The 24,926-nt window shown below is 41.2% G+C and overlaps 1 protein-coding gene across 1 annotated transcript in view; it reads right to left on the bottom strand.

Moving 5' to 3' along the window:
* Positions 1-24,926, bottom strand: part of pigg (phosphatidylinositol glycan anchor biosynthesis class G (EMM blood group)) — a 53,263-nt gene that overhangs the window by 1,537 nt on the left and 26,800 nt on the right. Inside the window, exons 9-12 of the mRNA XM_071927149.2 lie at positions 21,336-21,733; positions 19,449-19,640; positions 9,178-9,487; positions 5,403-5,566 (exon numbers count right to left, since the gene is read on the bottom strand). Of these exons, the coding sequence (XP_071783250.2) occupies positions 5,403-5,566; positions 9,178-9,487; positions 19,449-19,640; positions 21,336-21,733 (1,064 nt within the window). The remainder of the gene's footprint in view (positions 1-5,402; positions 5,567-9,177; positions 9,488-19,448; positions 19,641-21,335; positions 21,734-24,926) is intronic.

The following is a 24,926-nucleotide window of genomic DNA, read 5'->3' as shown; positions in this document are numbered from 1 at the left end:
TAAAAACATTATGACCTTAAAAAACAGCGCTTTAATGCAGCCCGCGTGATGGGATGAGGGATGCAGTGCAGAGATTAGAAAATGAAGATGAAGATGAAGATGCAAAGGCACACACACATGCAGAAAGACGCGCACACACACACACGCAGAGTATATCTCCTGGCTTGAATAAAGCAATCTCTGACCCATTTAAACACATAAGTAAATTAGCGCAGGGCTCTCGTTCATTCAAACGGGCAGCATGAAAGCTGTGGGGGAGGAACTCGAAGCCTGGAGAACTGATCCTCTCCCAAGACAATAAAAGACACGCTTATGAAGTAGGAGACATGGGAAGTAGTCCAGTCCGGAGGTGGGAATTCAATCAAAGGGCCTGTTAACAACGCTGCCACACATTCATAAGAAACCCGACAGCTCTAGCAGAACACTCTTGATTTCCATTTTCACATCGGTGAGGTGTGCGTCAAACTTTGACCAAAACACTGCGTGTGGCCAAGGCTGGCTAAAAGCAGCTGAGCCAGCTAAACCAGTTTATTGCAGTTTAAGTACAGTAAGTAACAATGAGGGCAAGGACGAGGCAGGGTTAATCGCATCAGACGGAACATTTTAATTACATTTTTGGCTCCATAATTCATTGTCACTCCTTCCAAATCCAATAATTCAATATTGTGGCACACAGAAAGAGGAACACTTCTGAGGATGCATATGTTGGTAAGCCATCCTCAGCTGGGGAGGCGCAAGTGAATTGATAACATTGGATTTAATGATATTACTAATTGGCGAAACAAGCTTAAACCGAGTGAAACCCGCTGCTGGCTAACTGCCAGTGTCAGCGACCCTCTTCACCGGCCTGCTAACGCATAAATGCCACCTTAAATTCCACAACGGTCTGTGAATAGATACCTCTTAAACTAATAGCGAGTTGTTTCCAAAGAGTTACTGTTTCTACAACAGCAGAAGTATATTTCTGCATCCAATCCCAAAGAGCTACTAAAACATTCATGTGTGGGTTACAGAGGTAAACGGTGAATCTGTGTAAGATCCTGCCAGTGATTTTCTCTCAGTGGAGTGGCTGTATCAACCGCAACATCTTCTCAATCACCTCCTTGTAAATTAATGAGGTTGATGTCACTCCTCCAAAACTCCTCAAACTGTGATGGTACATGTTGGAAAAGTGAAAATGATATAATGCTTTACCTACTGAAGAGAGAAAGGATTGACCCCACACACAACTAAACAAAAAGAGGCAGAGAAGTCTTTTCATCCATGCTCTGCTCCCAAAAATGTACCAAAGTACAAAGTGCAAAAAGTGCAAAGCGAAGGATGCAAAGGACTGAACGGTTTTCTCTATTGTTCTGTCATTCCTCTATTGTTATTCTGACAGGCCACACAACAAGCATATTTGAATTGGCAGTGGAATTTTCCTCCCTTGATGTACCAAAAAATGTACATAACAGTGACCCAAAACTGAGGTACACAGTGAACCATGAGTTTTGTGAAGCATTCCACCTCCAGTAAATACTCAACAATACGAGATGGAAGTCCCAAGCTATTTAACATATGCAGTGTCTAAACATTATATTTCCTTTGGTAAAACATTTCCACTGCTCAGCTTACACAGAAGTACAGGAGCAGTCAACCTCCACCTTAAGCTGCACTGGGGATTCCCTGTCACCATCGGCACTTAGGCTTTTTTCCCGCGGCTCTGAACAAAGGTAATTACAAAAAAAAGTTTAATCTGGGGTGCAGAGTGAAACAGTATTACCTGGATCTGCTTTTTGCTGTTTGTAGATACGGTCAAACAGCTGATTTTCTAGAGTAGGTTTTCAAAATAAAAGTACAAAAATGCTGATGATGGCCAAGAATGGCAACGTTGGTGGTTTGCCACTCACCATGCTCTACGGTGATATGTGCACTAAAAAAAATGAAAGCGTTCTACCAAATTACAATATCACTTTAAGTCGAGTCTGACAGTGTCTAGGGGGACCAGACCAGACCAGGAGGTATTGATCAAAGTCCATTTCCAGTACCTGCTCAGTGGTTGAGCTGCTGATGGAGCAGAGTGCATGCTAAATGAGCTGCGTTGTGTCAGACTGTTTTAGAGTTTCATTTATCACATCGTCTCTAAGTGCATTCTGCAGGTGGGGTTTCTGCGGAAAGCATTATTGGGGGATAGCACCATGTTATGAATGATGAGAGCAAGGGAAGACGGTCAAGTGTCCTGCACTGTAATGCAGCATGTAATGAGTTAGTAGCTGGGTTTAATGCGATATTAGTTGGAAGGGCAAGTTCAGTCCAACTTTTTTAATCTGAGGTTGTCTGGACAACTGAAATGTTCAATATATCACGTTCAAATGTGGGATCAGAGATTATTAAGAATATAAATCATGCATGTGCATAGATTCAGCCAAGCCCTCTGCAGTCTAATTTCCCCATGATGTTTTTTTTTTTTTTTACAAAAATGAATATACTTTTTTTAGATGAAGAAATGACTTTTAATCACAAGGCAGCAGCCTTCAATAAAAGATTGAATCTGTGCTCTTTGTGTTTGGATTTCAAGTGGTTTGCAGAGACTTAGCCAGGGTTGGAGAACAAAACACTTCCAACTTGGCACAAAGAGCTGGGGACCCCTCTTGTATAAATCCTAATAATATTAATAATAAATATAGCCGCAAGCGGCGATTGCGGGGTCCAAGCACAATTTGATAAGACAGACAGATAGACAAAACATTACAGAAGGTAGAAAGACGTACACAAAAACTGACATGTTGTGAAGATCGAACATGCAGCCTAACACCGGCTTTTGTGTTGGCCTGTGACTTCTGTCAAGTTAATCTTTTCATTGCAACCACATTGTTGGAGTTGTTCACAACGGCCAAACTTTCTATTATTTGTCCTTGATGACTAATGACTTTGGAAAGGGCAAGTCTGGATTTGAACCCACAACCTTCCACATGAAAGGCTGATGCTTTACCTACTGAGCCAAACGCCTGTTATAGGTTTAGTGAGGAGAAACTAACTAAAGGGAGAAGTAGTGTGATACTGCAGCCTATGATTGACAAACTGACAGTGGTAATCACTTTATAGAACATTGTAGTGCTCTCCATTAACGAATAAAACAATAGTAAGTCACATGGGCCAGAAAACTGCTGCTGCACTGCTCTCTATGAGTTGGGAGGTCTGGCCACACCCCAATCAGTGATGCCGTTCAGGTATTTTGCCAGATGATGTCAAACACCTGCTTTGAGTTTTCTACACTCTGTGATTTAGTGTTGATTTACTTTTCATGAAACTTCAAAATGGTCACAGTTCATCAGGGGCTTGAACTCACAACCTTGTGGTCCAAAGACCTGAGCTTTACCACTCTGCCAACTTCCACTTTGCTGTGTGCCACAGTGGGGAAACAAAACAAAGGGACAAGTGATGGACAGGTGCTAGTCCAAACCATATTGAAAGCCTCAGAAAGAATATTATAACTGTACTAGCGCGTCACATTAATCAATTTACACATGGCTTTACAGACATCATCTTGACAGTCCAGACATCATTTGTATTTAGTTTGATGAAGATTCATCAAACTAAAATCAACCATTCACTAGATGAATGGTTAATGAGTTATGGCCAATTTAGTGTTATGGTGTGTTTTGTTAAAAGTTTATTGGTCGATAAAAGCCAAACCATTTGACCTATCAATAACCTTTATACAACTTTGAAAGAGGACGGTCCCAAGATTCTCCACACCAAGTTTCATGTGAATTGGATGAATGGCCTAGGAGGAGTTGCGAAAAACAGGGTTTCTTAAATAATTCAAAATGGCAGACAATGCAATATGGTGGACATTAAAAGTGATATATGGGTTGGACTCGGCACATTCCAAAGAATCTAGGAACACAAGAATTTTCAGTCTACGACACGCGGTTCAGAAGTTATTGGCCAAAACATAAAGTTGCTTGTTATAGTGCCAGCATCTGGCCAATGTGCATGGGCTGCCTTGCCTGAGTAGTGGTGGGCCATAGGAGCCCACCTGCCAAATATGGTTGCTGTAGGACTTACGGTTTCTGAGCTGCAGATACTTTTAGCGGAGAAAAAGAAAGAAAGAAAGAAAGAAAGAAAGTAAGTAAGAAAGAAATAAAGAAAGAAGCAGAATAATTCCAGCAAATACAATAGGGTTTCCAGCACTACGTGCTTGGACCCCGAATAATCGGAACCCAGTTCAGGCTAGCCCAGAGATCACACTTTAGGCCTTGTTTACTCTGAACAGAGGTAAACTATATCCTGACATCCCTATTACTGGCTTTATACAAGTTTACACTTTGTAAACCATATGTAATGGAGTTACAGTAGCGCCTGTGATAGAAATATCATCCCTTGTCCAAATCGAGTGCACTTCTGTTTTGGCTTTCAGCTGCGCGGCCGTCTATCACGCTGCCAGGCACAGGACTCTCAGTGAGGGAAAAGCTGTAAGTCATTGGCTCCGTTTACATGCACACAGTAACCTGGCTATTGGCCATACACTCCGCTTAAGCTCTTATTCAAGTTAAGCTGTTCACATGCATCTTTGATACCCTGCAACCGAGTATCCCCAATGCCATGAATAAACCAGTTTGCTGAATATTCCTGTCCACCTGTGGTGTCCCACCCACAGACGGAACGGTGCAGCAACAAAAGTATGAAAAAGATGCAGCTGCCAGCTGATCTCTTTGACTGAGCCGTAGGTTATCTCTAATACAGGGGAAAGAGTTAGCGCAGACGGCGAAAATCAGAAGTGAAAGGAGTTATGACCAGAGGTGGAAAGAAACAAAGTACATGTACCCAAGTACTGGACTTAAGTATAATTTTGAAGTACTTGCACTTTATTTGAGTATTTCTATTTTGTAAGACTTTACACTTTTACTTTTAATTTCAGAGGGAAATATTGTACTTTTTACTCCACTACATTTATCTGACGGTTGTAGTTACTAGCTACTTTGCAGAATAAGGTTTTGTATGCAAAACATACGATAAGTTGATAAAATATGATGCATAGTATAGTTAGAATTAGAGTAGTTAGACCTACAACATTAAAATACTTCTTACAGGTTAATGCATCAATAATTTAATACTGAGGTCGTTCTTCAGAATGAGTACTTTTACTTTTGATACTGAAGTACATTCTACTGCCAATACTTCTATACTTTTACTTAAGTAAACTTTTGAATGCAGGACTTTTACTTTTACTGGAGTATTTTTCCATTATGGTATTGCTACTTTTACTTGAGTAGGATTTGAGTACTTTTTCCACCACTGGTTATGACGTTTACATGCGTCAACTCAAAACCGGATAAATTAACAGAATTCTCTATGCATGTAAAGATAGCCATTGATATTATGAATGACATCTGTAACACAGAGACTCTGCAACTAACCTGTCCCTCTCCGAACTGAGGTAGCAGACGAGGTGACACGCCCAGAGCAGGGGCCCTGCATAGGTGCTGAGGGCCGTTAAGAAGATGGCGGGCGCTTCCACGTAACTTTCCAGTCCAATGAACCCAACTGAAATGTCAACGGTGCCAATGTTGTTGGAATTGCCCTGCAGGAACATAAAGAAATCTTATTTTAGCATAGCCAGGGGCATAGGAACAACATACCCAGTATATAGGCAAAAATGAGTAAACAAAGACCTCAGTGTGAAGCTTTGTAAGCATTTCATTGCTGGTAAGAAGTTGTCTTTTGCTTTATCATCATTATTCAGAGCTTGTGGCAACTTCCCAGTGGCCCAGTTGTTTATTCTTTCCATTCCCAGACCGGGGCAGGACACACACCTTTCTGCCAGGAGACGGACCGGATAGAGCCACTAAAGCCTCTGCGTGTGTGGGTGCATGCGTGTGTGTACATGTGCATGCACACAGTGTTCAGCTTGGAGTTTGAGCTAGGACTTTAAAACACTTTTTCACACAGGTATATGCGTGGTTTATTTACCTCTGCAACTGATTTCCAGCATCCCAGAAACATGTCAAACATGACCGTAATATATTGAAAACATTTGTTAAAACAGAGTCATGCACATATTTTTTCTTCAGATTTCTACTTCAGAAATTCCACCTTAAGCTTTAGAGGGATCTGTTTATCATGTAATCCACTTATACCCACAATATAAAATGTATTTGGCCATGTAAATTTTAGGTATAGTCACATAGGTCTTTGAAGAGTTTGGCTTTTTTTCAAATTCTGTAATCCACTGTAACTCAGCAGAAGAGAACACAAACATTACCAATATAAACAAACATTTCACAGCTTCAGAATATATGTAAACACATCTTTCGCTGTCACATAGTCAGTCCTCGTATCCAAGGCTCAGTCAGTCAGCGTGAGAGTGAGATAATTTCTTCAGTGCAATGAATATCAAAATACAGAAAATGGTCAGCATTAAAGAAACTGGGAAGGTAAAAAAGACTTGTCCTCGCTTCATTTTTTCAGCTTCTTTAACAGGCAGGCCTTTTTCAGTGTGCAGGTGCTTCAATCCAATGAATCAAAACACATTACTGAACCAACGTTTGGGGTTTTGGACAATCCAGTCAGTCCAACTCACTTCTGTCAAATGAAACCTTTCAATGCCGAGTTCTAAAAGCATCATTGTGCTGATTAATATTTCCTACAGCTGGTTGCTAAGTTGCTAAGCTGCGTTTTGAATTCATACCATTGGATGATGCTTCAAAAAAATCCCTACCCATGTGGCAATATTTGCACAAACTGGCTCATTTCTGATGCTTTGCTTCTTTATTGACCATCTGGTTTTGGGACAGGGATCAATCCGCAGAAAATCGTCTGCAAAGTCGAGCTTGCCCATGGCTCCAGATGATCGCAGACAGCCAACAATGCTCTGCTGGGACAGTTCATTTACCATGTGATACAATTTAACTTTTCATGACACTAGTCGTCTGCAGTTTAGGTTAGCTGGACCGCTGCCCGTAGTCCTACTCTCATGTTTTTGTGCATTTTGTTGCAGCCTCCTTTTGTTTTTCTGCCAAAAACAAAAGGAGGCAGGAAAAAGCCAGGACATTTTGAAAACAACAGCTCACTGCCAATATTTGGAATAAAATTTCTGAAAACACAAGCCTAAATTTGCTCATAACATAACTAGCAGACATGGTAACTATGGACCTAGAACCTACAGTAATACCTTATAACATTGGCTGATCAATTTGCATTACGGAGCTCATCAATCAACTATAATGTGAAGCATTACACAAAACGGTCACATTGTACTTGCCGATTAAAGCGGTTCTAATTTCACATAATTTTGAGTGTTCGGCATGTCACTTGTGTTTGTTTCAGAGCAGCAAATTTAAATCACATTTATGTCGATGCTTTAGAGATCTATTATGGTTACAGCTTTGATGAGAACGTTATTACTCAAAGGTCTATAATTACATGCCTGGGCGCCTAGACTGGAAATTGTCTGGTGGCGGCTTATTCCCGAGCCCATCATAGTATTAATGACCCAAGGGTGATGACGGTTATTAAATTGTTAGTGATGTGGAAGTCGAGTGTTGACAACAATACAGTTGCCAAACAAATATCTGTCCTAGGTGGAAGTCAAATCTAATGCCAGTTATCATTTCTGCCCGTGGCGAACGTCCATAACACACTGCACCATAACACAACCATAGGAAACAAGCAGTCCAGTTAGCCTTTGTGCCAGCGCTGGACGACAGCTATAGGATTTATGCACAAACAGCCTCCTCTGCCCTGAACTGGCCCCTATCACAGCACCGTTCACTTTATCACTGATGAAAGCTTTGCTAAACATCGCTATAGTCTGTGTCAGAACATAAAATTAGATGTCTCTAACAATCAGACAGGAAAAACTTTCTTACTGTTTCATCGTCTCCTGTACTTCCTTTTGGAGATGCGGTGGGTGGGGATTGATTCTGGCTCAGGTTCACATCCTGGCCCATTTCGGGGTCAATTCCAGTAGGTGTTGCAGTTTCAGAATGGTTCTTATTTGGATACTTTATATCACAATGTATTGACAATTGTTCTGTAATTGCAAGACTTTTTATCGCATCTAAATTTTCTAGCTGTGGGTTCAGCCTTCCAGGAAAACTATATACCTCTATAAAGGAAACACTGTGGTTATCTATCAATCACTGCAACATAAATTACCACATCATGTTAATTTCCTCCTCAATCACAGAACTTCCCATTAGGTCATGAGAACACCTAGAGCCGGAAAACACCACTTGTTAATAATGAATGAGAAAAATCAGCCTTTAGATATTAGGCCATTTCAGGTCCCTGGTCATTTTCTGTAATTCCTTAGACAGTTTCTCTCGCTAGTGCCCTCTCATGTCTGTGTTTAATTTGTTATTTTCTTATTATGCATTCAGTTACCTTTTAACACCCAAAGTTAACAAGGCAAACTTCTATGGTTCACCCCTTTTAGTGAATAATTGGACTGGCACGGGCCATCAAATTAAGTCCTACTACAGTTCCAACTGTAGCCAAACAATCTACATCATGAATGTGATTTCAGATCCATCAATACACAATATCATTGCCAGAGGATTTATATGACCAACAACCCGTACCACATCACAATAACAGTCTAACTAGAGCAGCTGAGACTCCTGAGAAGTACAGTGGGCTGGCTGTTAATAAGGGTATTTATCACCTGGACCAAGTAGCGCAACACAATCACCTTCAATAGCAAACACAGCCAGGACAATCAACCTCTGTTGTCCGCTGATGCAACACAACACTAATATTGTTCTATAGACACAGAATATTCCTCATTAATAGCGGAGCTCTCATTAGAAGGGAAATGTTCCTCTCTGGCGTCTGGTCACAGGGCCACTCACACATCACATAACACCGCGGGCAGGAAAAAAAAATGACAAGATGTTTAACAAGCGCACTGAAACAGATATGGTTGTACAGTAGATATGTGTTCAATACTGGCATATTAAAGGGGTGATAAGTAAGGATTTTACTGCCCTACAGAACAAAATGACCATCATTTATCTGGAAGGTTTGACAGGGATGTTGATCAATACCAGCGACTCAATGATTACTTCACCGGGTGCTGAGATTTCTGGCTTTCAAAACTCACTTTCCGGCTTTTACTCTTTTTTTGAACAAAGAGTTTTGCCGATAATGTTGCAACCAACCACCTTAATATCAAAGATTATTGTTCCTTACCTGGAAGTAGAAGAAGGCTTGGCCAAACCAGTAGTGCATGATGGTGGTCTGGGCGGCATCGTAGTGGAGTTTCTTCCAGATGAACTGAGCCATGAGCGTCTGAATCAGCAGGCAGCCGCACAGGACGGGCAGGTTGTGAGCGCGAAACAGTAGGGACACCAGCAGCACCAGGCCGCTGTAAATCTCCCATAAGCCCCTGCTTTTCAGCCGGGCGTCGGCCGTGGTGATTTGGGAGCGCAACAGGTCCTTGGTGCCCGTGAAGAGGATCCCCAGGACGAAGACGTAAACAAAGCGCGCCTCCACTGTGCCCCTATAAAAAAGAAAGATGATACCGGACTGTGTCATTTTTTGCATTTGCAGTAAACCGGTATTGACTTTTCCTCACAAAAAACTCCCCGTTCAATATTCAAGTAATTGTGTTGACTGACTGTGGGATTAGCATTCTGGCAATGTGCCTGTACCTGCCCATGCATTGAGGAACCCCAACGTCCAGAGTTCAGTTTTGGTAGAGAAATGAGGGGAAAATGATTGAATCCAGGCTTTACATGTTGAATAATAAATATAAACAATGCTTCTTATCAAATGAAGAAAAAGCAAGAGCAAGCGAAGAAGCTGTGTGCCCCCTTTTGCCTTGGCTTTATTGCTCTCTTATATGGAGCGGGCCATAATCAAACCACTAAACAGAACAAAAACAATAACTTCAATAAATCAAATACAACAGAAAGCATATAGCTCCTTCAAAACCTAAGCATAATCTAAATCAAAATGACAATATATTAGACAGGGATTCACATTATTCATTCATTTCATGGGATATGGGCACTGGTTGAGTACAAGTAAAAGCTGATATGGGTGTAAAAGCTCAACACATTGTTCATATTCAGTTTGAAATTTGACATCAACAGAGCATCTCCAGCTGTGGGTGTTCATGTTGACAGACATTGATTGAGCTGTCTAAGATCATAGTAATAACATGAATTTTTCACATTGGATTTTTGCTTTTGGAGTTACATCCATTCAACCCAAATGTACACAACACATTGTAGAGTAGAGACATTTTCTAATATGACTGACAACAAATGATACAGGTAATGATGGGTTAGTATATCTCAACCTAACACAGTGGTTCCTGAACATTTTCAGCCCCCAATCTTGTTTTTCAGGATTATATAAAAAAAAAAAAAAACAACTGAACCTGCATGTGTTTATTTTTTTTTTGCATTTTCAGCCGTTTTTGCCATCACCTACATTCAAAACATTGTTATTTTTATTCATAGAGAACCCAGAAGCTATGTCCTCTAGTGAAGAACGCCTCATTTCACCGCTCGAGCTCCTCATTCTGTTGATCTATCTAATGATATTACACTTGCCACGGGCCAGAAAAAAAAGCAAAGGTCACTATACTAATTAATTTCTTATCCCAATTCCTTGTTAGACAGAATGGCTTACATTTCTGGTAACTCGTGAACCCTTCTTTCATTCAGTATGCAGCGTGTCAGTGTAGCATTAATATTTAAGGTGTGAGACTCAAAGAAAACAGACAGTATGAAGCGGCTAAGAAAATCGGCTTCTTCATGTGCATCGCTCAGTGGTTTCTTTCGAAAACACTGGATTAACACGTATTAAGTATATTTTGAAGCATATAACTTTTCTCTGCTGCTGTTAATATCAGACAGTTCTTTTTTGAAAGGAGTAGCACAGGTTATAGACAGTGGCAGTGAATCAATTTGGAAGCCAGACAACAACAACCTCTTAACGCTCACAAAACACCGGTGTAATTTTAGTTTTTTCCTATCGTCATTACTGCCCATGAAAAGTCTAAATCCACCGATGTGTTTTCCACAGTCAGAAGCTGCTGCTGTCTGCTCCACTGCAGGTTTGCCCGACCTCCCAGAACCCATAGGCTCCCACTGTTTTCAAAAATGCATTAAATCCAGCTCGCAGAGACATGCTGCTGCACTGACTATCGTAATGTTGAACAGTGTATTGTATTTTTTTTTCCTAACGTGAATTTATAAGGCCGCAGTTACTGCAGTTGCAATCGTATCAAAAGTAGTTCCACTCTGGCAGAATTGAATGTGAAGAGATCGTTGTGCGTGTTTTCCTCCGATTCTGCCTTAAGTTTTGTTTTGCCTCTTTACTGTTACCACAAGTAAGTAACAGTGTGCAGTAATGGAAAAAGTGAAAATAGTCCCCATTATTCTCAATAACTAGCTGCATGATAAAGTCATGTTAGGAGAAAGTACAATACAGCTGCTGTTCAATATGATTGATTACATTAGTCAAGGCAGCAGTTTGTCTCAGACTTTTCATGGGCATTAATGGTGATAACAAACTGAAATTACACCGGTGTTCTCCTTTAATAACGTCATCAAGCAGGTCCACAGTAGGACTTGCTCACACAGGACTAGATGTGCTTACCTATCCAGGTGCACAAAGCATGTGCCTGCATGATGAAGTGGCTGAAACGTGGCTCTGAAGTCTGCAGCCACTGTAGGTTAAGAAAGTTTCCAAAAGCCTATTTTCCATCTTTAAGGCTTACTCTGCAAGAACCCTTTTTCTATCTATCAATAATTTATATGCTCAAAAAGTCCCAAATTGAAGCTTTAAAGGAAAAGTGCTTTCGATTATGAAGGCAATTACATTTAGCCTAATTTCCATTTTAGACATTTAGCGTGCGCTCTTATCCAGTGCAACTTACAGTAAAAGAATACATCAACTTTTGGGCAAATATGCTCTTTGATCAACTTACCGCTGAGTGATTAGTGTTAGCGGTAAGAAGCAGAATAAGTAAATTAGCCGTCATAAAAAGATAAACAAGGGACAACAAAAGAGTGGTAAGGACTAGGAGAAAGATAAAGGCTTGTTTTATAATGGGAGGGGAAAAATGAAGAGCATAATGAAGTAATGAAGTTTAGGGAGGCGACGAATTTTGGAGGAGCTGTGGCCCGAGGAGATCGGCTTTTAAATTATATTCTCTGCAAACATGTGAAGACGAGCCCAGTAAGGAAGATTATAGTACTTTTTTATATGCTCACCTATCTTATGTTATATTAGAAAATCTTCTGCTGACAAGCGTGGCAATAGAAAGTCACTAGTTGTCAGTTAAAGAAGGATATCACAGAGTAAAGGCTGTGTGATACAGTCACAGCTAAGACAGTGCAACAGGATAATAGCTGACCCTGAAGGAGTTGAGCAGGTATTGAGCATGTATTATTAATCAGAGTGTTTTATGGAAACCTGTTCCAACAGAAGAACAGTGCAGTAATATGCTCCATACAGCACTATTCTTTAATATTCACAACTCCCCTAACAATACGGCACGGATTACATTCATCATTATTTTATGCAAAAGGAAGAGCTGAAAATCCAGGCCTGGATCTGATTTTATGCTAAGCACATTTGTGGCTTTCGGATGGCTTTCGTGCTCGCTGGTGTGCGGGGTGGAAAAGCAGAGGGCATTACGAACTCATCTTTCTGTGCTACGTACGTGTTTATGTTTAACACAAGCGTCGTCGCACCTTGTAGATTATCTGACTCAAAAGCGTAATCTTCTTACCGCGACGCTTGACGCTGAGGAAGGAGTAAACCAAACCCATGTGAGGTTTAGATGTGACACATTAAAAGATGCCATTCCCACAGAACACCATATACTAAACTTTGTCAAATTGCAGGACTAATGGATATCATTCTGAAACAATAACCATTTTTCCCTCCAACACCCGGGCATGCAAACTCGTGATGGATGAAAAAGGGACTGAGACCACTTTGACATTTTCAATGCAGAAAGCACAAGATTTCCTCCATGTCAGAGCAGCAGAAGCTATTTGCAGTTTATGTCATTTTCCCAATTGCTCTATATATTTGAAAGCTCAGAAGTGGCTGCAGTTGCTCAAGTGTCTCCTGCTTCAGACTGTTGGGTGACTGTTGCGGGTAAAAGACTATTAGGCCCAGGTAGGAAATACAACTGTTGATGTGATTAAACCACTTACACAGCGCTACGGCCCGACAACGGCTTAATTTACTGTAGCTTTGGAAGTGATTTCAACATTTAGTATGCTATGGGGCAGATTCTCTACACTCTAAGGTGTAAAATACACACACAAATGAGAGAGGGCAACAACTTTTGATAAGAATAAGAGATAATTGCACAAAAATAGAAGAGGGCTTTGATGAGGCAGAATTAGGTGATGGATTGGATGAAGTAGAATAAATATTATGCCTATAGCTCAAATGCTGTTTTATTTGTCCCTTAATCTGATGGTCTATTCTCTTGTTACTGGTTGCTAACACACAGACAATATCTCATATCCTTCAATGAATTATCAGTAACTTTCTGCACCTTTAAGATTCCTCAAATTTTCTGACCCTGTCCTTGAGGGGGTTCCAGGGGGTCCCCAGAAAATTGTTAAACTTTCCCATTACTTAATTTACAAGAAGTTAATACAATTAGACAATGTAGAAGAATGACTATTTTGGTCATAGTTTCACTGTTATCTCTCTACCTACAATAAAGACAGTCATGGAATTCTGGACAAAATCATATCTAACAATAAAAATATTCTCAGATTTGGGTCCGAGGCACAAAATCTCATCAAATGGGGGTCTGTGGCTCTAATGTGGACTAAATTAGGGGTCCTTGATATGAAAAAGGTTGAGAATCACTGGATTAGACTAGTCAGGACCTGTGGTTAAAGGGGCATTAAGTAATCTATGACTTCTATCGCCCTCTACAGGCAACCAGTAGGAATTGCAACAACATCACCCCTCCTGTCCCCTTGAGCTATGGTGGCCTGTAATGGACACAAACAATAAAGTCACATTTTCACAAAACAGAAGAGGACACTAACTAATTAGAGCACAGATGCAACAGTCATGTCAAGTGAAGAGGTAATATATCACAATGCTAAATACTGGAATAATAACACCGCTTTGTCAGTTGCTTTTTTGGCTTGAGATTGAAGGCGCTTTACAGTCTAACATGCTCCGTCTTTTACACAGCACATTAATCATAAAGAACAATGGAAAGAGTGCTTTTTGTGATGCTCGGCATCACTTTTTCAGATTGCTCGATTACTTTTTAACTCTGGGAGAGTGCCAAAACTTGCGATCTCAAGGCGGGATTCGAGAACAAGAACCGCAGCCCCGGAGTAGAACAGAAATCCTTTGTTTTCCCAGATACTGCGGTAATCAGATTCATCAGACGGCATAATGACGAGGCAACGTAGCAAAGCAGCTCATTAAACATTCATTAAACCATATACTGTTGCCCAAAAAAAGAATCAATCATCAAGTAATCAAAGTTTATTTATTCAAGTATAAGTCTGCAAACGGCTCTACTATGAAATGGGTCCAAAGCAGCGTGACTCACACGCTGATGAGATCAAAATATTATTTCTCTCTTTGATACCAATCACGTAATTATAAGTTCTTTGGGGAAGACGGTCAATATTTTTTCTCCAAGCCTTAGGGTGGGTCACAGAATCCTCCACCACCCCCCCCATGACGAAGCACGACTAGCCGAATCAATCGCATCTTATTTGCTGCTTTTTGCAATGTTAGCAGTAGTCGCTGTGGACAGAAAGTGGTAGCTTGTCAGACTGTGGTACAGATGAGCTGCCTGGATTTCACTAACATGTTACCTTGGAAACAAGCGCCAGGGTTCTACCGAGAATGAGTAAGGAAGAAAGGTAAGACTAAGACGTCCAATCCTCCAGAACATGTTGGGTATATCACCGCCATCAATCACCTGCATCACGCCCAACGCTTACATCAGCCAAAACAACTAATTCATTGCTAGGGAGAAAGCTTTGAGGAGGAGGAGGAGGAGGAGGAGGAGGAGGAGGAAGGCCCGCCTACTCTATTTTAGCCTGTCTTTCTGCGGGATGAAGCGGAACGTGTGCGAGATACGAGGAGTCGCCACCGTCAAAATGCCAGTGGGACTAACTGGGAGACACAATGGATACAGACAAAGCATCCATCTAATAATATAACAAGCCACTAGATCACTCTCTGCTGTGCTGGCAGCGTGTGTTGGAAGCCTGATTGAGTTAAAGCTCTCTCTCTCCGAAGCTTCACATCAGTTACAGCACCGATCGCCTATAATTCTTGAAATGATTTAGGTGGAAAGATGAAATGGAGACAAAGGCAGGTTTTTTTTCGGAATAATGCTTATTAGAAGCCATTGGCGGATAATAATCTGTTGAATTTTACCACTGATAGATTGTAGCATCACAGGTTTGCCTTTGAAATAGGGTTATAAAATGCTTTACCCCCTGGGTAATAAACCTGAAAACTGAATTCTGCGTGTCTCTGTGTGTGTGTGTGTGTGTGTGTGTGTGTGTGTGTGTGTGTGTGCGGTGAAGGTAGGGGTTCACAGGTGTTTTGAAAGGAGTTTGAATACATTTCCATTTTTAAGAGGGATCGGTATGCATGAATATTTTTAAATTGGGAACCTGCACAGCAAACCTCTCTAGATAAAGCAGTAAATGAATAAATGGGTCATGTTTTGTGCAGGTGTAAAGCGCACACACGCAGTCAGACACAAATACAAACATAAACATTATAAATGCCTCCCGTGGTTGGTGTGTTCAGTGTAAAATGTGCCATAAATACCATGAAGGAGAACACATACTGTAACAAACTTTGGCTGTGATCTATACAGGCTTAGACAGGCTTGGCCCTTGAGCCTGCTGCTTTGATGTTGCACTACTTCCTATTGGAACGCTTATACAGAAAATATGATTTGCTCTATATTTTACGTGACTTTGATTGTATCTTGCTGCGGTGCATATTTTATGTTGCTTGTCTGCATCTTTTATGTTTGTCATGATGCTGCTTTTCTTGGCCGGGGAAAAACAGTGATTCTTAATCTCAGTGGGACTACAGCACCTGGTTAAATAAAAATAAATAAAAAAAAATACAGTTTTTTTTTTTTTTTTTTTGGACGGGCTGACCCTGTCTGATGACTGCTTCTCTATTTTTAGGCTCATTTGTGATGACTCCGTCTGGAAAGGTGTGTGTGTGTTAGTGTTTGTGTTTGTGTGAGAGAGAGAGAGAGAGAAAGAGAGAGAGAGACATCCACACGGTGACATCCATCTAAGTACCTCTTTGAACTGTTTAAAGGGAACAATGTTGGCTGTTCTCAACCCCATTAGCCATTTTGAAAGATGCAACTGAGCAATTAGGCGGCTGGCACAAAGGGAAGGCGAAGGAGGGAACCAGGGAGCTGTCAGGGGGCTCTACTCTGATAAAACACTGCAAGACTAACCCAAGAGGGCCGGACTATAGAAAGGGTCATTAGACAAAGTCATTCCTTCCTACATTCACAATATGCTGCAAAAGAAACAACGTAGTAAGAAGTGGAATGTTTTTGGCTTTCATTCAGAGAAGTGGAATCGAAAGCGCTGATATTGTATCTACAATCATGAATTCCACTATATATAAACCACCATATCCACTATAAATTTAAAAAAAAAAATGAACCCCACTGGAAATTTCCCACATTATATGCAATCTCTGTTTGACATTCAATATGTATTCATCAACCAAGCTGCTTCCATTGCAGCATATTTGAACAAATATGGCTTCTCTCGACTCAATATTCAGATGCAACACCTCAGATGGATTGCGTCTTATTGCTGTATGGCCCGAGACAAAAGTTTGGCTCGGCTTAAAGAGCTCGGCCAAAGAATCCACAGCACGGACGAAATCTAAACTAAATGCTCGAGGCGGAGGGCCGTAATGATCGACTTCACCAGGTCTGAAGAAATCGCCAGGTCAACCGCCCACCTTGTCAATCACGCTGTCCGTCAAAAGCAGCCGGGTCCCTGCGTGGCTTTGGTCAGGTGCCTGTGCACGGATGAGGGTGAGAGGTTGAGCTTTTAATTAGGTGAGCAAGTAGCAGAGACTGCCAAGGAGAACAGGAAAGGTTAGGGAAGGCCGGGTTCTGGTGGTAGATGAGGGGAGGTCAGGAAAACTAGACAGGAGAACTGTGTGCAGCCCTGCACACTCATTATTTTCTGACGGGGGTTAGTACCGGATAACTCTGTGCCAAGCTACAGGCTGCAGAATGAAGAATTACCACACTTAGGAGTTGCAAGATGGTTGATTTCCTCTCCTTTTAGACAAGGCTAACTACAGTTTATATACATAAATACACATTGTGCTAAAGGATTAAATACATACACTGGGAAGCGGCATCAATAGTCTCGTCGCATAACAAATACATTTATCAAAGAGCTTACTGGCCGGAACACTGTTGTATCCTTTTACCGTATTCATTACACATCTTTTTTCATTATTCAGTTCGACTTGGATGAATTACAGTGTGTGTAAAATACACTGGCAGCTGTTTTTGAAGGCATTGTCTCTTGATGGTTCAAGTTTTTGGTTTGCTGGTGTTTTTCCCATCATTAACCCACCTGATTAAAATGAATATTATTGGGTTTGCATGTATGTATGTTGCATGTATGAGTCAAGGGTTGTACTGTGCTATCCCAACTTCAAAGATATTGAATGCCATTGGTAATTGAAACGGTACATTAATAAATTGGTAAAAAGGATGTGATTAGCAACATAAAAAAGCAGGAAAAAGCGTGGAAACGGTAATCTCCAGTTACAACTGAGAGGGATTTATGCTTCCAAAACCACTGAAAACCCTTTAAAAAAGTCACATCTCTGTAAAACATTTACTGTAATAAAATATATCTAAATAAATATGAACAATAAACATAAATATGAACCTAGTATGATTCTTGATTCATCGAGATCTAGGAGAGGAAATTATTGGTTTCAGGTGTATACAGCAGGGGTTCAGTGTGTCTGTAGGTTTTAAAATGCCAAATTTAAGACTTTTCCCTCCCCTCCCTCCCTCCCTCCTCTACTCCCTCCACTACACCCTCTCATTATCTGCAGTGGAGCTCCGGTCACAAACACCTCCTGTGGCTCCTACCACCCCCCCAACCCCACCCCTCCCACCCCCATCCACAACCTCAAGGAGTTGGGTGGGGACCCAACTCCCTCTCGAGACCCCTTCCACACTACCACACAGACATACGCACGAACACACTCATATGCGCATATTTAGGCACATTAACCCCTCTCATTTGAACCTTCACTCCCTCAAAGACCATCGAGTTGAACTTGCCTCTTTTGTTTCTGGTTGTTTGTTTGTTGGTTTGTTTTCTCTTTTTTATTTTGTTTTGTTCTGTTTTGGTTATGTTTGATTATTTTGTGACTCTGTTACCTCTTCTGTCCTGTCTTCCAACACCATGTTTTGTATTGTTTTACACTTGTATTGTTATCACTTTATTGCACAAATAAAAAAATAAAAAAATAAAAAAATAATAATTTAAGACTTTTCCAGACCTTTTTTAACATGCTGTTTTGCATATTGCCATGTAACCATGCAAAAGACCTTTAATAACTGCATTTAAAGGTGCAGTAAGTAAGATTTCTGCTGTTCCATAGCACCACATACCCATAACATAACAGCAGGGGTTTGATGGGTTTGCTGATGACTCAACCAGCCGGATGCTGAGATTTCTGGCTTTAAAAACTCACTTTCCGGCCTGCACTCTGTTTTGGAACAGAAACTCCCCACACATTGGGGTTTCATGACCCTGATAATCCCCCCCACCTACTCACATTTTCAACTGTCAGTGATGGAGGACATGGACTTTTAGCCTTGTTCTCAAGCCACAAAAATCAAATGACAAAATAGTATCATTATACCAGTATTTTGCATTGTGATGTATTACCTCTTCACTTGACATTTCTGTGGAATTTCTGCTAGCTTACTCCTCTCTACTGTGGAAATGTGACATTATTGTTTATGTCCATTACAGGCCATCGTAGCCCATGGGGACAGGAGGGGTGAGGGGGGGCGGGACTTGTGTAGGAGGAGACAAGTTCTATCAATGTTGTTGCAATTCTTACTGGTTGCCAATTTCAGTCAATAAAGGTCACAGATTACTTGATGTCCCTTTAAATTGAATGAATGTAATTTAAGACTTTGAGGAGTTAGGGAGGATTTAGGTGAATGTAGGCCAGAAGAACCTGCGGAGTACAGCAGTTCATCATCGCAGCTGAAGGGATGCGGGTCTGAATCTTTGTCCCCTACAGTGCTGCAGACGCCACGCTCAGCTGCATCGGCGCGCAACTCATCACTCTCGCACAATAAATCAACCGGCTAACAAAGAAGATCAATTTGCCGCGCGATACGGTCAATGAAATTGTGGTCAGGGGGGGGGGTTTCACAGAAAACTTACTTGGACATATTTTGACCGGTGTGTTGCCAGGGAAACAGGACGTTGCCGACCGCCGCCCGGTAGCTGTAGACGCCCAAAAGTCCCAGGGCCAGGGCGATCTTGGACACCCATGAGCATCGTCTTTGAATCAGGAAGTAGATGAGAATCAAAGAGAAGGCGGCCAGCAGGGAGAGGACCGTCTTGTGTTCGGAGCTGGCAAGAGACGACAGACAGAAAGCAGTTCAAGTAACTGCTGATACATTGTAACATGAAGGGCCTTCCTGGACTTTTTTGCCCAGAACTAAAAGATGAGCAAAAATCAATTCATTAAGTAAGTTAGTAAGTTGGGCCAAAGAGAAAATTTCAATTTTGGATGAAACAATGTCCAGAATATCATATCCTCCAGCACCAGTTTAAGCTTTAACAAGCAAAAATTGGAGGTGACATGGTTTGAAATTACACCACGCCGAGCGCAGACAGGAAATAAGACCTCAAAGGACATATCAAAGAGGAGCAGTACCCCTTGCATTTAGCCGTTAGCTGGATCAGAGGAGTTAGGTACTTTGAGACAAGATGAGGAGCAACGATACCTAGATCTCATTATCCAAGCAACAGGCGGCGAAGGTAGGGAGAGAGGGGCAACGCTGGACAGGGAAAAGGTCAGTTATCCGCGTCTCTATTCCACAATGCGGCGCATGTTAAAGAACAAACTATAATCCCCCGACCTGTGCTGCCGACGGAACATTAATGACCTTGAAACGGCCACAGCTTCACCAATAAATCGGCGACCGTTTTCTACAGTCTGAGTGACCGCAGAGGACTATTCTCAATTCTTCAATCTTTCTTTTGACAAATCCTAACTGGAGGGTGTTGCCAGATTCTCAGAAAGAAACACACCTGTTTAGTGTTCAACAAGACTGGCCTCTAAACATCCTAAACCTCCCCTTTAAGGATGAAGGGCAACAGAGAGTCAGTGAGGAACACTCTGCTCTTGTGCACTGAGCTTTACAAACAATACGCTGTAATCTCTGTGTTCTTTCGAGAGAGCCGTGTGTTTTTTCATGTCACTTTATTTAGCTAAATAAAATATAGCTCTTCCTCATTTGCCTTAAAGCTGCACTAGAGAAGAGCGTCCCATCCCTCCTAACTGAGATGCTGCAGATTCACCCAATTAGCCCAAATGAAACTCTGCTGTCAGGATTGTACATTTCTCCGCCCACAGTAACTAACCCATAGTAAGTGACAAAACAAAACGTAAGAATGAAATACATACTGTCTCAAAACAGCTTCCAGAGAAAGCTGGACCAACATTAGAGCTTTTCCTCTCCTCTCTTTGGTTTCCTTTGGTATAAAGCGTCACAGACTGATTGGTTGGTCCTTTCTCATCTTTCTTTCATTCTTTCTACCCTTCTTTCTCTCAAGGGTTCAAATCATTTTGAAACGTCTGCTATGGAACTGATGTTTCTGGCTTTGTTTCCAAGACAGTTGCGTGACTCTGAATAGATAGCTTTCTCCGTGGCACGGCTGCTTGGAAAGAGGTTACAAGCACTTCGGTGCAAAGGTCTGGAGGGCTTGTGCTCTCTGCGGTGCAAGAGGAAACAACATTAACAATTTATGCCTACAGCATGTATGCAAAATTGTTAAAAAGCCAGGCTCATTACAGTGATATAAAACTGAAAATGAGAGCTTAAGAAATTACTACTACTGAGGGACATGGCACCAGGCTGTTATAATTAGTTAATTAGTAGCAGTTACAATTATCAAATTCTACTTTAATATAAGGCATATTCTATAACTATTGTATAACTTTATATATACAGTACTTTTATGCAAGTGTTGTAGAAGTATTTGTGTCTTATTTATTTTTTTATAGCATTTAATATATCTCATTTTAGACAACTGGCCCACCTGTTAAGCCAGTGTCCCATGTCAGGAAGATGGGCCCACTGCACCCCGGTCTGGTTGAGGGAGCGCAGTATCCGGCAGCAGGCCAGTGTGAAGGGCGGGGTGGCGAGCGCCAGCCATCTCTCCGAGCGCTCCTCTGCCTGGGGGACGGCGGAGGGGTGACCGTCTTTGGTGGGGAGGAAGCGCTCGTCCTCGTCCCCGCAGCCGGCGCGCTCTCTGAAGTACTTGCGGCAGACGTCCTGGAAGACGGCGAGGCAGAGGGTGCTGAGCAGGAAGTACCAGGTTTGGTGCTCCTCCTCCACGAAGCTGCTGGCCGCCAGGCTGAGGGTGTGGCTCACCGTGCCGGCCAGCAGCAGGACGTCCAGCTCGGACAGCGCCCACTCGCTGGCCCTCGACGGAGACTACGAGAGAGAGAGGGAGAGTGCAGTAAGAACGGAGCATTTACAGAAATGTCTGAAAAATGTCTGAAATGTGTTTTGCGTAGTTATGTAATACAATGTTCCTATTTTTACCTCTGCCAGAGGTAAGAGGTTATGTTTTCGCCCCTGTTTGTCTGTCTGTCTGTCAGCAGGATATCTCAAAAACTTATGAACATATTTTCATGAAATCTGGTGGACAGACAGGCCTTGGGTCAAGAAACAGTCGATTAGATTTTGGCAGCGATCCGGATCTGGGATTTCTCGATTATTGTTTTTTAGCCATTACTATGAAACTAACAAGATAAGAGATTTGATTCCAAATCCTAAGGGGATGTTGTTTGGAGATAAATCAATTTAACTCAAAATGGAAGTGATAAGAATGATGTCTTTAGGTGGAACAGCAAGTTGGGGAATTATTCAGCGTTGGCTGAGGTTTTACGCTCTCTGAGTGCTTGTTTTTTTCTGTTTCTGTTTCAATTTAATGTAATCTTTTCTTGTATGTAAGAATGCATGTACTGTATGCATGTACAGAATGCATTTTTCTGCTACTTGATGTGTGCTTTTTGTATAGACTCCAGTAAGGGTTGATGGGGATCCAAATAATGAAATAAAATAAAGAAATTGTGGGGATGACATAAACTGCCTGCTTTATCATGTTTTGTTCATAACATTGTTTTGCCTGGCTGTGACTATGTACTGTACAATTCAATTATGTTCTTCAATTTGGTATCTGTGTACTTTATTTATGGCCATTCATTGTCTTGTGATGACTTTTGCCACAAACTAGCTAGTTTTGTGAAACTTTGGAGTGTCCACTGCTCAGCAATCAATATGATTCATTTCTCTGGCATTTTCAAAATGGTACATTAACAGCTATAAATATTGATCACAAGCAGCAAAGCTCCACTCAACCTGTTTTCTCTGTGGGAAGGGACAAAGAAGGGACAAACTACTGCTTTCATGATTCATGCCTATCTAGTTTGATATGGAAGACCCTTGTTTAGTTAGTCAAACATGCACTTCATACTGAAACAGTCTAATTCAGAGCAAAGTATAGCTGCTGCATATTTTCATAGAGACAGTGTGAAATGCAGAAAGGCTTTGAAATGCACCTGTCTAGTGATGCATATACAGAAAACATCCACATTTACAATTCAAAGAAGCATCATCTAGACTTGTTCACTATGCTTTGAAAGGTTATTTTTTTGTAGTGTGATCAGATTCAATCAAGTGATATGTAGTGGCAAAATTCTTACTATATGAATATGTTTTCATCACAAACATTACAGGTTTTCACAAGTATCCCTGTTGACTTTCTGCGACATTCTGTGACTGTTCTGTGTCTGTTTCAAACATGGAGAAGAAAAAAAAATCAATCAGTCAAGTGAGGCAAATTTAGGATACGCAGCTTCTAGGTTGCATATATTTTCATATATTATCAGTATCTAGGTTGAATTTCAACTCTCTTCAAATCATAATTTGTTTTTGTGAATGTCTCCCAGGGTAAATAGCTCCTCTGCTACCGGTTTGCTCCCAAAATACAGTTGTCTTTGCCATACATATTCCAGGGCTGAGCCAGACAGAGGCACGTCTTTGCTTAAACAGGGACGGCTCATTTATTCTATGTGCAGCAATCCAAGTCACCCTTGAGTTACTGAGAATAGGATTGATCTCCTGCATGCCTCCAACTCCTTTGTTTTTTGAGATAAAACATGTCATGGCCCACAGGGAGCTATATTACTTTTTTCCCCAGCTCCGCTCCTCCCTGCTCTGCTCATTCTCTCCTCCAGTGGTTGGACAATTTCGAAAATCTCAAAAGCAGCCTTGTACAATTTCACATCTTTTCTTTCAGTGAACAAATCTTTTGCATAATCATTTGTGTTTATTCCCCCTCCCACAGGAAATCTGTAAAGACGGTATTATATTAATTAAAAACTGATGGGGAAACATATTGGAAGCATCACTGAAAAATAATTACATTTAGGAACTATTAGCCATTTTTAGTATTAATCTTTCCCCATAGATGTACTAGTAACAATTTTATTCATCTACTTTCCACCTTATACCTAAGAGAAGTGGTAGTATACTAATATTAGCAATACACAAGGATATTTCATTCCTGTTTGCATTCATTTAAAGTTTAAGGGAATAACCATGGCGAATGATTAAACAGATACTTCCAAATTATGCCAATAATCTTCATATCCCTACTATTTTCGAAAACCTCTCAACAGTTTCAAGCAGCGGGGGAACACAGGATAATTGGTATACAGCAAAGTATCATCTGCATATAAAAACAGCAACAGCTACCTTGCCCCTCACTTCTTTACATTTCAGTATTTCCCTTCATAAATTCAACAAAGGTTGTCATGCTACTAAAAAAGATAAAAGAGATAGGATCCCCCTGGTTCTGTCGACTTGGATAGCGTGGAAGAAGGGACATATCACTCTTTCAGCCTGCCTCGGGGCCAATATATAGAACATCAATCCCTCTGTCAAAACCTGGGCCGGAGCCAAAAGTGCTGAGGACGGAAAGAAGATATTGCCCTTCTGCCCTGTCACAGGCCCTCTCCGTATCAAGACAAAGCGCGGTGAAACGGTAGGATGATGACCTTTTCATCCAAATAAAGTGCAATAGCCCGCCTGAAATTATTAGTTAAGCTCCTGTTTCCATGATGGCCGCGAATGATTTAAGGTCGAACTTTCTCCAACTTTGTAGCGAGAGAGGATCTTTGATACCATCGTCCCATCTACGCCGCTCAAAGAGATAGAGTCTTATCGTTTTTTAGGGAAAAGAGTTACGAGAAACGGACTTATCAGTTGCAATATGTCCCTGAAAATACTCCAGCCATTCTTAATATGTCTATATATGATTTATCATATTCTACTGGCAGGCCGTCCGACCCTGGCGGCTCTCCATCATGCAGTTGTGAAATAGCCTATCTAACTTACCCCTCTGGAATAGGAAACTCTGGACTTTCAAGCTTGCTCATTTGAAATATTACATATTTTCAGCCGGGCAAAAAAAAAAAAGCATATTAATCTTTCTCTCCTGCTTTGTTCTCAGACTGAAGTAAACTTTTCATAGAAGTCATGAGAAACTCCATTAATACCCTTTTTAAGTAGTTCTTTGTCCTTTTTTAATATTGCTAGTATATAACACTGGCATTTCTTT

The sequence above is a fragment of the Centroberyx gerrardi genome, chromosome 16 (genome assembly GCF_048128805.1).
Source record: "Centroberyx gerrardi isolate f3 chromosome 16, fCenGer3.hap1.cur.20231027, whole genome shotgun sequence".
NCBI lineage: Eukaryota > Metazoa > Chordata > Actinopteri > Beryciformes > Berycidae > Centroberyx > Centroberyx gerrardi.
The sequence above is the reverse complement of the archived record's forward strand: the minus strand, read 5'-3'. Positions and strand labels throughout refer to the sequence as shown.